Source organism: Fonticula alba, assembly GCF_000388065.1.
Source record: "Fonticula alba strain ATCC 38817 unplaced genomic scaffold supercont2.5, whole genome shotgun sequence".
Taxonomy (NCBI): Eukaryota; order Rotosphaerida; family Fonticulaceae; genus Fonticula; species Fonticula alba.
The window spans coordinates 418,112-428,637 of NW_009242975.1; the positions used below are offsets into that span (position 1 = coordinate 418,112).

At 67.5% G+C, this 10,526-nt stretch overlaps 2 protein-coding genes and 2 non-coding genes across 4 annotated transcripts in view; 1 reads left to right on the forward strand and 3 right to left on the reverse strand.

Annotated features, from left to right (window-relative positions):
• The window catches only part of H696_03294 (hypothetical protein), a gene marked incomplete at both ends in the record, with an annotated part of 4,430 nt that extends 2,487 nt beyond the window's left edge, over positions 1-1,943 (forward strand). Inside the window, 2 exons of the mRNA XM_009497155.1 lie at positions 22-753; positions 915-1,943. Of these exons, the coding sequence (XP_009495430.1) occupies positions 22-753; positions 915-1,943 (1,761 nt within the window). The remainder of the gene's footprint in view (positions 1-21; positions 754-914) is intronic.
• Positions 1,944-2,333: 390 nt separating this feature from the next.
• H696_03295 lies at positions 2,334-2,406 on the reverse strand. Its single transcript has one exon. It is a non-coding gene; the product is annotated as a tRNA-Lys (tRNA).
• Positions 2,407-2,546: 140 nt separating this feature from the next.
• Positions 2,547-2,625, reverse strand: H696_03296. Its single transcript has one exon. It is a non-coding gene; the product is annotated as a tRNA-Leu (tRNA).
• Positions 2,626-3,015: 390 nt separating this feature from the next.
• Positions 3,016-10,526, reverse strand: part of H696_03297 (hypothetical protein) — a gene marked incomplete at its 5' end in the record, with an annotated part of 10,695 nt that continues 3,184 nt past the window's right edge. Inside the window, 6 exons of the mRNA XM_009497156.1 lie at positions 3,016-5,244; positions 5,985-6,735; positions 7,121-9,002; positions 9,129-9,298; positions 9,460-10,080; positions 10,205-10,338. Of these exons, the coding sequence (XP_009495431.1) occupies positions 3,137-5,244; positions 5,985-6,735; positions 7,121-9,002; positions 9,129-9,298; positions 9,460-10,080; positions 10,205-10,338 (5,666 nt within the window). The 3' untranslated portion in view covers positions 3,016-3,136. The remainder of the gene's footprint in view (positions 5,245-5,984; positions 6,736-7,120; positions 9,003-9,128; positions 9,299-9,459; positions 10,081-10,204; positions 10,339-10,526) is intronic.

Consider the following 10,526-nt stretch of genomic DNA (forward strand, 5'->3'; position numbering starts at 1 on the left):
CCCCCCCCGCGATAGTACAAGTACCGCAACAGCCCGGTCATCCGGGCCTACATGCAATCCATCGGCGACTGGTACTACATTGTGATGGCGGTCATCGGGGCCGTGCTCTTCGGGGCCATCTATGCGCTGTATGCCTTCCTGACGGCGGAGATGATCGACGCGCTGAATGTCAAGCGTGGCGATGACCTCCGCCAGGCGGCCCTCCTTTGGGGCCTGGTGTTCCTGGGGCTCGGGGTCTACTCGGTGGCGGCCAACTACCTGATGAGTGTCGGGCAATTTGTCACGGCCGAGCGGCTGACCGACCGCATGCGCAAGCTGGCCTTCCAGGCCATTGTTCGCCAGGAGCCGGCCTGGTTCGACCGGCCGGAGAATGCCACCGGCAGCCTGGCCGCGCGGCTGTCCACCGACGCCAGCAACATCCAGGGCGGCACGGCCATCCGGCTGACCACCATGGTGGTCACCTCGACCACCATCCTGGCCAGCCTGATCCTGGCCACGGTTTCCTGCTGGCGGCTGGGCCTGGTGGCCATGGTGTGCGCGCCGCTGTCACTCCTCGGCGGGTATCTGTCCATCATGGCCACGGTTGGGTTCAATGAGAAGAACCGCCGTGCCTTCGAGCAGAGCGGCAACTACGCGGTCGAGTGTATTACCAGCATCCGCACGGTGATGGCCCTCAACCGGCAGGAGGCCTTCGCCAGCAAGTTCTCCCAGGCCCTCCAAGCCCCGATGCGCACGTGCTTGAGGAGCTCCCAGGTGCGCACACATGCCCCCGGCTTCGGGGAGCCCGACAGGGGCGGGGGGAAGCGTCGGCTGCCGGCGTGCCGCCGCCTCGGCTGGCTGATACTGACACTCGGCCCCCTGGCGGGGATCCTCCTCCCCTCCCTGCGGATGGCTTGCCGGCCGGCGTGCTGCAGCTCATCGGCGTGGGCTTCGGCATGGTGGACACCATCTTCTACTTTGTCTTTGCCCTGACCTTCTGGTATGGCGCGCGCAATGTGGAGGCCGGGTTCTGCACCTTTTCGCAGATCATCCGCGGGGTGTTTGCCGTGGTCTTCGGCGCCACCACGGCCGGGCAGATTGCCGCCCTCGCGCCGGATTACGCCCGCGCGCGCGAGTCCATCATCGCCCTCTTCCGGCTGATCGACCGGCCGCTGGTGATTGACCCGCTGGCCGGGGCCGACCATGCGTCCTGCTGCCGGCCCATCACCGATGGCCGGGTGGAGTTCCGCGATGTGCACTTCGCGTATCCCGGCCGGCCGCGCGAGGCCGTCCTCCGGGGGGTCAGCTTCACGGCCGAGCCCGGCCAGACGGTGGCCCTGGTCGGGGCCTCGGGCTGCGGCAAGTCCACCCTCATCCAGCTGCTGGAGCGCTTTTACGACCCGACCAGCGGGCAGGTTTTGGTCGATGGGAATGACGTGCGCGATGTCCTGGTCGACCGCCTGCGCCAGGGCATCGGCCTGGTGCAGCAGGAGCCGGTGCTCTTTGCCGGGACCATCCGCGAGAATATCCGCTACGGCCGGCCGGACTGCACGGACGAGGACATCATCGCCGCGGCCGAGGCGGCCAATGCCCACTCCTTCGTCCAGGCGCTTGACGGTGGCTACGACACGGATGTCGGCTCCCGTGGGAGCCAGCTTTCCGGCGGCCAGAAGCAGCGTGTGGCCATTGCCCGGGCAATTGTCCGCCAGCCGGCCATCCTGCTGCTGGATGAGGCCACCTCGGCCCTGGACTCCGAGTCGGAGGCCATCGTGCAGGAGGCCCTGGACCGGGCATCCAAGGGCCGGACCACCATCGTCATTGCCCACCGGCTGTCGACCATCCGTCACGCGGACAAGATTGTTGTCATCGACCAGGGCCGCGTCGCTCAGCAGGGCACCCACGACGAGCTGATGGCCACCGGCGGCCTGTACTCGCAGCTGGTCAACCAGCAGCTGGCCGAATGAGAGCACTCTGTTCGCCGAGTCGAAAAGGGAAATCCACCGTCTTCTTCGTGTATTTTGTTCCTTTTCTTGGAGAGAGGGAGAAGGAGGGGGAGGATGAGAAAGAGGGGGAGAATGAGAAAGAGGGGGAGAATGAGAAAGAGGGGGAGAAGGAGAAAGAGGGGGAGAAGGAGAAGGAGGATGAGAAGGAGAAGGAGAAGGGGGGGGAGGATGAGAAAGAGGGGCAGAGATGGGCGGGGGCCCTCCTCGGAAGGATCTCGTCGCGCGCACATGCCCCCCCTGGTGCGGCCGCAGGGGGGAAGGTGGAGGAGTCGAGGGCGGGGAGAGGAGGCCCCCCCTTCCCCCCACCGGGCATTCCCCGCTTCTCCCCGGCGAGAGGCAAAAAGATAGACAAGCCCACTGTGGGGCTCGAACCCACGACCCTGGGATTAAGAGTCCCATGCTCTACCAACTGAGCTAAACAGGCTTGACATCATGGGATCCCCTTCGATCATTTGGCCGGGAGGATTTTCCGCAGCCGGCGCCGCCGCGCCCCCTCACATGTGCAAAGCCTCCGCCGTCGGCCGAAAAATCCCGTCCCGTGGCACCGGCCAAAAAAGTAATGTGTGATTGGAGTGGGACTCGAACCCACGAGGTTTCCCACTAGTACCTGAAACTAGCGCCTTAACCACTCGGCCATCCAACCTACTCAGATGAAGGGGACCGCCCGGGCCGGATTTATGATTCCTCGGTTTTCCGGGCCCGGGTGCACCCCCGACAAGGGCCCACCCTCGGTGGCTGGGTGCATGTGGAGACCTGGGCAGGAGAGGGCTCGCCGGCGAGTGCACACACACACACACACACATACATACATACATACAACCATGCGCGCGGGCTGCAACCTGCATGGGGTGCGCGTCTCTCGGGACAGCACGCATGCCCGTTCCCGGCCGTCTGCATGCCCGCGCGCGCACACGCGCGCGCCTGGGTCTGTTTGCGCGAGCATGCATGCGTCCATGGGTGTGAGGGCCCGCGCGCCGGCATGCGGCTGGGTGACGGGAAAACTGGCTGCCTGGGCGGGCGCAGGGGCCACATGTGCGGGCGTGTAGGCGTGTGTATTCATCGCGAGGGGATTCAAGGACAAGATGCATGCGTGTCGGCCATGGCCGAGGTGGTGCGCCTCTGGGCGCGCGCATGTTGTAAGGGAAAGCCACATGTCACGGGAAGGGGGGCGACCCGGCATCAGCCCCCGGAGGGCGCTGCTGCAACAGGAGGTGCCCGGGCGTCGCGCCCCCGGGGGGGAGTTGCCCGGTGCTCGGATCGGGGTACACCTCCAGCGGAGACAGCCCCGGCGGGCGCGCGGGGGAGTGATGCGACACCTGCAGCGGCAGGTACGGCTGCGGCGGAGACTGAGACAGGGCCGGGTGCAGGGCCGGGTGCAGGGCCGGGTGCAGGGCCGGTTGTAGGTGCGGGTGCAGGGCCGGGTGTAGGTGCGGGTGCAGGGCCGGGTGCGGATGCAGGCCGGCCGCTCGAGGCGGGGGGGTGTACCCGGCCGGGCCCGGCGCGGGAACCGGCGTCGAAAGCACACCAGACGACATGGGCGCCTGGACCGGCGTCAGAATCGGCGGGGCTAGGGGCGTTTGAAGGGGGCCGACCAGGTCCGCCAACCCGGCCACTTGCTGGTGCTGGTGCTGGATCGGATGTGGCTGCTGCGGGACAAAGTGCTGCGGCTGTTGTTGTTGTTGTTGCTGCTGCTGCAGGAGAACCTGCAGCTGCTGCCACATCAGGTCCCCTGCATCATTCGGCTGCGATGCCTGGAGAAGAGGTTGAGGCGAATAGTTGCCCGCCGGCCGGAGCACACCCGCCACATTGTGAACTGGGGGCGATGTGACTGACGGAGCCGACACTCCGCCGGGTGGCAAGGGCGCGTGCAAGAGCGCTGTAAGCTCCCCGCCGTGGGGAGCCGCCAAGGGAGGGGTCCCCATCGGTGGGAGGAGCCCGCCAGGGCTTTCACCTGGGTACAACAAATGCTGCGGCTGCTGCTGCTGCTGCTGGTAGTGTTGCTGATGCTGATGCTGATGCTGATGCTGATGCTGGTAGTGTTGCTGCTGCTGCTGCTGCTGCTGTTGATGGTGGTGGTGCTGCTGCTGTTGCTGCTGGTGTGACGATGGCGGCGGCGGCGGCAGCGGCTGGTGGCCAGGATAGTGATGATGATGGGCGACAAGCGGGGCTTGGGGATGGCTGGGGCCGGCGAGGTGCTCGGGCCCGGGCCGAAGCCCCAAAGACGGGCTCAGCACCGCTGGAACAACCGCCTGCCGGCCAGTCGACACGGTGTACTGGGATGCGGACTGACCGCCGAGCATGTCAACACCAAATGGACCTCCAGTGCTGATGCTGATGCTGCTGTCGAGGAGCATGCCGCCGCCGGGGCCGCCACCGCCGCGCGCCGGGGCCAGCGCGTGAGGGGGCGTCTCGACAACCATGTCCGACGGCGGCGAGCGAAAAAACGTCCCAGGCAGAGGCCCGGGCGAGGAGGAAGAGGAGGAAGAGGAAGTCCCGGGGGCAAACCGAGCGGCAGCCGACCCGGTCGGGGGGGCCAGCAACATGGACAGCACCGAGGACAAGACCCCGGTGCCGGGGTCCGGCCGTGGGACATGCCCAATCGGACCCCCGGCGGCCGGCTCCGGAGGAACCAAATGCCAAGGCTGCTGGGGGGCCTGCTGCGGCGCCGGCCCGGCCGCCTCCAGGAGGGGCACCAGCGCCTGGGCCAGCCCCGGTGGAGGCAGGGCCGTCGGCCACTGCGGCGACATGAATGACGCATACCGGCCGCCGAAGGAGGCCGCGCGGGCGGGACGCGAACGGCCGCCCCCCTCGCCCGGAGACCCGGAAGGGCCCGGCTGGGGCGACGACTCGGCACCACGCCCGGGCCCGGGGTGCGAGGAGAACCCGGCTCCTCCGCCGGGGGGAAGGGGCCCGCCCGGCGGGCCGCCGCCCTCCCGGCCGCCACGGTCCCCGGCCTCTCGGTCCAGGCGATCCAGCTCGGCCAGCAGCTCGGCCGAAATGTACGACGCGCTCCGGACAATGTCCGAGTCCTCGTCATTAAACTGCCGGGCATTGAGCTCCATCTGCAAGACCTCCCACCGGATGGAGTCCGTGCGCCGGTAGAATCGTCGGTCCACGCGCTCGCGAATTTGCGCCAAGAAGGTCGGATACGCGATCTCCTGCAAGTACTGCGGGTATTCGGCATAGTTGACCGCCGTGCGGAAGGGCTCCGACAATTCGGCGCGGAAGAGCCGATCAATTCGACGTTTGACCGCTTGGGCCACTGTGTGGGCGATGGTGACGAGGGAAGGGGCGGGGCGGGGCGGGGCGGGGGGGGGGGGGGGGGGGGAGGGAAAAGTAGGAAAAAACAGGAAAGAAAAGCAGGGAGAAAAAGGGAAAAAAAAGGGAAAGAAGGAGGGGGAAATGGGGGAGGGAAAGAACCCGGAAAAACCATTGTAGGAAAAAAGCAGAAGAAACCAAATAAGGAAACCAACCGCCCCCAACGAGGTGGCCACCTCCCACGGGCTGAGTCGGTCCGACCCGCCACGGCTCCAGCTGACGGAGAAGCATTGCCAGGGTGAGGAGGGGAAACGCTGGTCACAGGGACTGATGTCGGTCACCAGCGCCGGAAGCCACTGGCCATAGTGCCCAAAGATGCGATCATTGACCCCGGGCAGCTGCAGCTGCAGCTGCTCGCTCGGGGACAGATCGATGACCTGATCGGCCGGGCCCATGTCCGCTGGCCAGATGATCCGGTCGATGGCCGACGCCAGGACCAGGAAGTCCGCCAAATTCGGACGGTCGCAATACAGCAATGTCATGGTCACGGGCGGGGCGCGAGGGTGCCGGCGCATGAGCGCCGAAGTGACCGGCTGGGCACTGCCAAACTGCACATCGGGATTGAGCAGCGCGGGGGGGGGGATGTCGCGGTTGGCATGGGCAGGATCCAAAGGCAGGGGGCGAAAGGCGCAACAATGGGCGAGAGTGAGAGGCGCATGGGGGAGGGCGAGAGCCCGGGCATACCCTTGTCGGTGATGCGCTCAGGCGGCCGGCTCAGGATGCCGACCGCCCCCTGCGAGGTGGCCACCTCCCACGGGCTGAGTCGGTCCGACCCGCCACGGCTCCAGCTGACGGAGAAGCATTGCCAGGGTGAGGAGGGGAAACGCTGGTCACAGGGACTGATGTCGGTCACCAGCGCCGGAAGCCACTGGCCATAGTGCCCAAAGATGCGATCATTGACCCCGGGCAGCTGCAGCTGCAGCTGCTCGCTCGGGGACAGATCGATGACCTGATCGGCCGGGCCCATGTCCGCTGGCCAGATGATCCGGTCGATGGCCGACGCCAGGACCAGGAAGTCCGCCAAATTCGGACGGTCGCAATACAGCAATGTCATGGTCACGGGCGGGGCGCGAGGGTGCCGGCGCATGAGCGCCGAAGTGACCGGCTGGGCACTGCCAAACTGCACATCGGGATTGAGCAGCTCCAGCACCAGCTCGCAGACAACCGGCTGCAGGGGCCGGGCGGTGGGCAGGCGGCCGGGCGCTGCCGGGCCTCCCGGCAGACTGCCCTCCTGGGCCAGGCTCAAATCAAACACCCGGTAGGCGATGCGCTTGACCATGAACCGCGAGCAGGCGCCCAGCTGCCGGACCAGGTCCAGCGTGGCTGCCTCGTGGCGGTGAACCAAGCGCGCATCGCCATGTGCCTGGGCGAAGGCCATCAACTCCTCCATGTATCGGGTGTATCCCTGGACAAAGAAGTAGACGACGTCGTTCATCTGGTCACGAAAATCGCAAGCATGTGAGAAGAGCATCGTGCAGGAGGAGCAGAGGGCAAAACAGATGGCGAGCGGGCGAGCGGGCGGGCGAGCGAGCGACAGAGAGAGGGGGGGGGAGGGGGAGGGGGAAGAGAGAGGGGGGAGGGAGGGGGGAGGGGGAAGAGAGGGGGGAAGAGAGGGGGGGAGGGGGAAGAGAGAGGAGGAGAGAGAAAGAGAGAGGAGGAGAGAGAAAGAGAGAGGAGGAGAGAGAAAGAGAGAGGAGGAGAGAAAAATGAGAGAAAGAGAGAGAAAGAGAGAGGAGGAGAGAGAAAGAGAGAGAAAGAGAGAGAAAGAGAGAGAAAGAGAGAGAAAGAGAGAGAAAGAGAAAGGAAACAAAAGGGCTTACCTGAGGATGGTACGGGCTCATGTCCGGCGAGTTGTTCGTCACCCAGCGCCAGGCATCAGGGTACTGGTCGCGCCAGCGCGAAAGGTCGAAGTCCGGATCGGGCTCGACATCGCTGCCAACCGCCGAGCCCCCGTCCACAATGATGTCCTCATCCTGCTCCTCCAGCCCATTGTCCTCGTCGGCATCCTCATCGGAGGACGAGGAAAAACCGCCACGCGAGTTGGCATGCACGGCCGGCGAGTGGCCGCGCGAGGGCGGCCGCAGGCGCAGGCGCCCGGACTCTCGTGCCGAAACGGCCGGCGGGCTGGCCGGCCGAGGCGCCGCCAGCCGCCCGAGAGATGCCCCAGGCCGGCGGAGCCGCCGGGTCGGCGCCCGCACCTCCTCCTCCTCCTCCTGGTGCTCCTCCTCCTCATCGGCACTGAACAGGCCGGCTGGCGGACCGAGGGTCCGATGCCGCCGTGAGCGGCTGGACCCCCGGGTCGCAGGCGCGTGCGCCTGCACCCCGCCGGAGGACGAGCCCGAGGCCGGGGCACGTCTACGCGACCGGGTAGATGCTGCCCCGGTGGCCGGCGGCGATGCATCCCCCCAAGTACCCAGGGAGTCGGCTCGCGAGCGCACCCGCACCGGGGCCTCATCATCCTGGTCAAGGGGATCCGGCTCGAAGTCCTCCACATCCGACCCGCCCGCGCCCCGTGAAACGCCCTCCTCCTCCGGAAGTTCCATGCCGCTGTAGTCCAGGGTGGTGGAGGTCCGGAGGAGTCGGCCACGGGAGCTGCGCGCCGGAGCCGACGGGGCCGGCGCCGGGGCCGCCTGCTGATCGGCCACACTGGTCTCGAAATCCTCGCCGTCCAGGGTGAAGCCAAGCTGGGCACGCTGGCGGCGCGACCGCCGCCGGCCGCTGGCAGGGTCGCCCCCCGAGCCGGCGGGGCCTGAGCCGCCGCCGGTGCCTTGCGACGAGAGACCGGCCACGGCCGCCTGGCCGGGGCCATCGTCGAGGGGGCCGGGTGCTGTGACGGCGCTGGCCGCGGCTGCTGCCACGGCTGCCGGCGTTGCGGTCGCCGCCGCCGCCGTCGCCGCCGCCGCCGCCGCCGCCGCCGCCGCCGCCATCTGCAGGTGCCCGGTGCCCGGGGGCCGGCCACGCCGGCGCGCAGGAGGCGTCATCCCGGCAACCGCCCCGGAGGAACCCGGCCCGCGCGAGGGGGCCGGCAAGGACAGCCCGGGCCCCGGGCCGGCGGGGTTCTGGCCACTGTCTGGCCGGGCGGCCCGCTCGCGGCCAAGCAGCAGGGCATTCTGCTGGGCCTGGGCCACGAGCCCCGCCCCGAGAGTCAGGGCATTCGGCATGGCCACCGCCAGCAGGGGCGAAATGATGGGAGCCCCGGACTGGAGGAAATCCGCCGCCGGGGCGCCCACCTGAATCGGCTCCGGCAGGAGATCCCCCGACCCCGGGCCGCCATTGGTGGCCCCGGGCCCGGAGTCCACGGCCGGGCCCCACCCGGCAAGGGCGGCATCCCGCGCAGCCGGCAGCGCCGGACTCAGCACATACTCCACCGAGGCTGGCAGGGTGCTCAGCGCGGCGCTGGCACTGATGGCTGCCGGGCTCGGCACCAGCAGGCGTGGCCGTCGGCCGAGAGCCAGGCCCCGCTGGTGCCCAGGACCCCCGGCGTGGCGGCCCGGCCCGGCCGTCAGGGCCGGCTGGACATCGGCCACGCCGCCGATCCCCCGGGCAAACTCCACGCTGTCGATCTCCACAACTCGAGGATAGGTGCGCCGACCGGCGCCCGACCCCTCGGCCACGGAGAAGACCTGCGCCTCGAGCTGCCGCTGGGCCGAATACCCGGGCAGGCGTCGGAGGTGATCCAGCTGGTTGAGTTCGGGCACAAAACTACCGGCGTGCATGGCCAGCAATCGCGCGCGCGCGGGGGGACAGACAGGTGAACAACGCGAGCCGAGAGGAGGATGGCGCCCGGGGGCCATGACACAGAGGAGGAAAGGAGGAAACTTGGCGTACTCGTGTAACTCGCTGAGGAAGAGCACCAGGTTGTGGCGGTCCTGGCCGGCCAGCATGTCGTCTGGACAGCGTGTCGGCAGGTCGAGGCCGAAATGGGGGTCACGGTTGGCATCCAGCGACTGCATGCTCGCATTGACGATGGACTTGTGCTGCAACAGGTGGAAGGGCAGCTGGGAGGGAGCGAGGGAGGGAGCGAGGGAGGGAGCGAGGGAGGGAGCGAGGGAGCGAGGGAGCGGCCGACGCGTCAGAACAAGAGCGAGAGAGAGAGAGAGAGAGGTGGAGGGGGGAAGGGGAGCCAAGGGAAACCGAAAGGCAGACCAGCCCAACGCACCGGACCACTTGTCGTGTCCACATAGGCCAGGGGGTTTTCGTGCCCCGGAGCCAGGCCCGGCAGTGCGGCCGGCCCGCTGGTCAGTCCCAGGTAGTCATTGACGAAGAACTGCTGTGCCGGGGTCCGGGCATAGGGGGTGGTGGCCAGTCGGCCGGGAAGACCGCCGACGGTCAGCTCCGGCACCAGCCCCGGGTCGGCCCCCATCAGCCCAAACAGATGCAGGGTATTTTCGCGACCGGCCACGCAGAAGTACCGGCCGCAGGGGGAAAAGCGCCCGTCATACACCTGATCCGACATGACGGATCCGGGGCCGGTGAAGTCGCTGCGAGCCACCGGGCCTGCGGTGGCCGGGTCGCCCGGGCCCCCGGGGCCGCCCGGGGCCGCGGCATTCCCGCCGCCGGGCCCCGGCGGGTCGTGCACCGCCGACGTGGCATAGGACGAGGGGGGCAGCTGGTGTGCGGCCAACATCCGCCGAGACACCAGATCCCACAAAATGATGCGCCCATCATAGCCCGCTGACATCATCAAACTCGGGTACACCGGGTGCAGGACCAGCACAAACACATGGTTCTCATGCCCGGACAGGCAGAAGAGATATTCCGAAGTGTTGGCGTCCCACACCTTCGCCGGTGGAAGAGCAAGGCGGCCGAGGCCAGGCGCGGGGAGTTAGGCCAGGAACCGGCATCCATGTGGTGAAGATAAAGGCGCGAGCGGGAGGCAGAGAGGAAAGGGAAGGAAAACTCACGCGAATGGTGTTGTCCCACATGGCGCAAATGGCCCAGCTATTGTCCTCGGACCAAATGAAGGATGTGACCAGGGTGGCATCGCGCGGGGGGAGTTTGAAGGAGTCGTCGCGCATGACCGAAGGAGGGAGGTTGACTGGGCCGAATCCGAGGGCAAGCGGAGTGTCAGGCTTCGGGAAAAAGGGAGGGGTGGGGGAGGAAAAGAGGAGAAGGAGGGATAGAGGAGAACGAGGAAAAGAAGAAGAAGAGGAAAAGAAGAAGAAGAGGAAAAGAAGAAGAAGAGGAAAAGAAGAAGAAGAGGAAAAGAAGAAGAAGAGGAAAAGA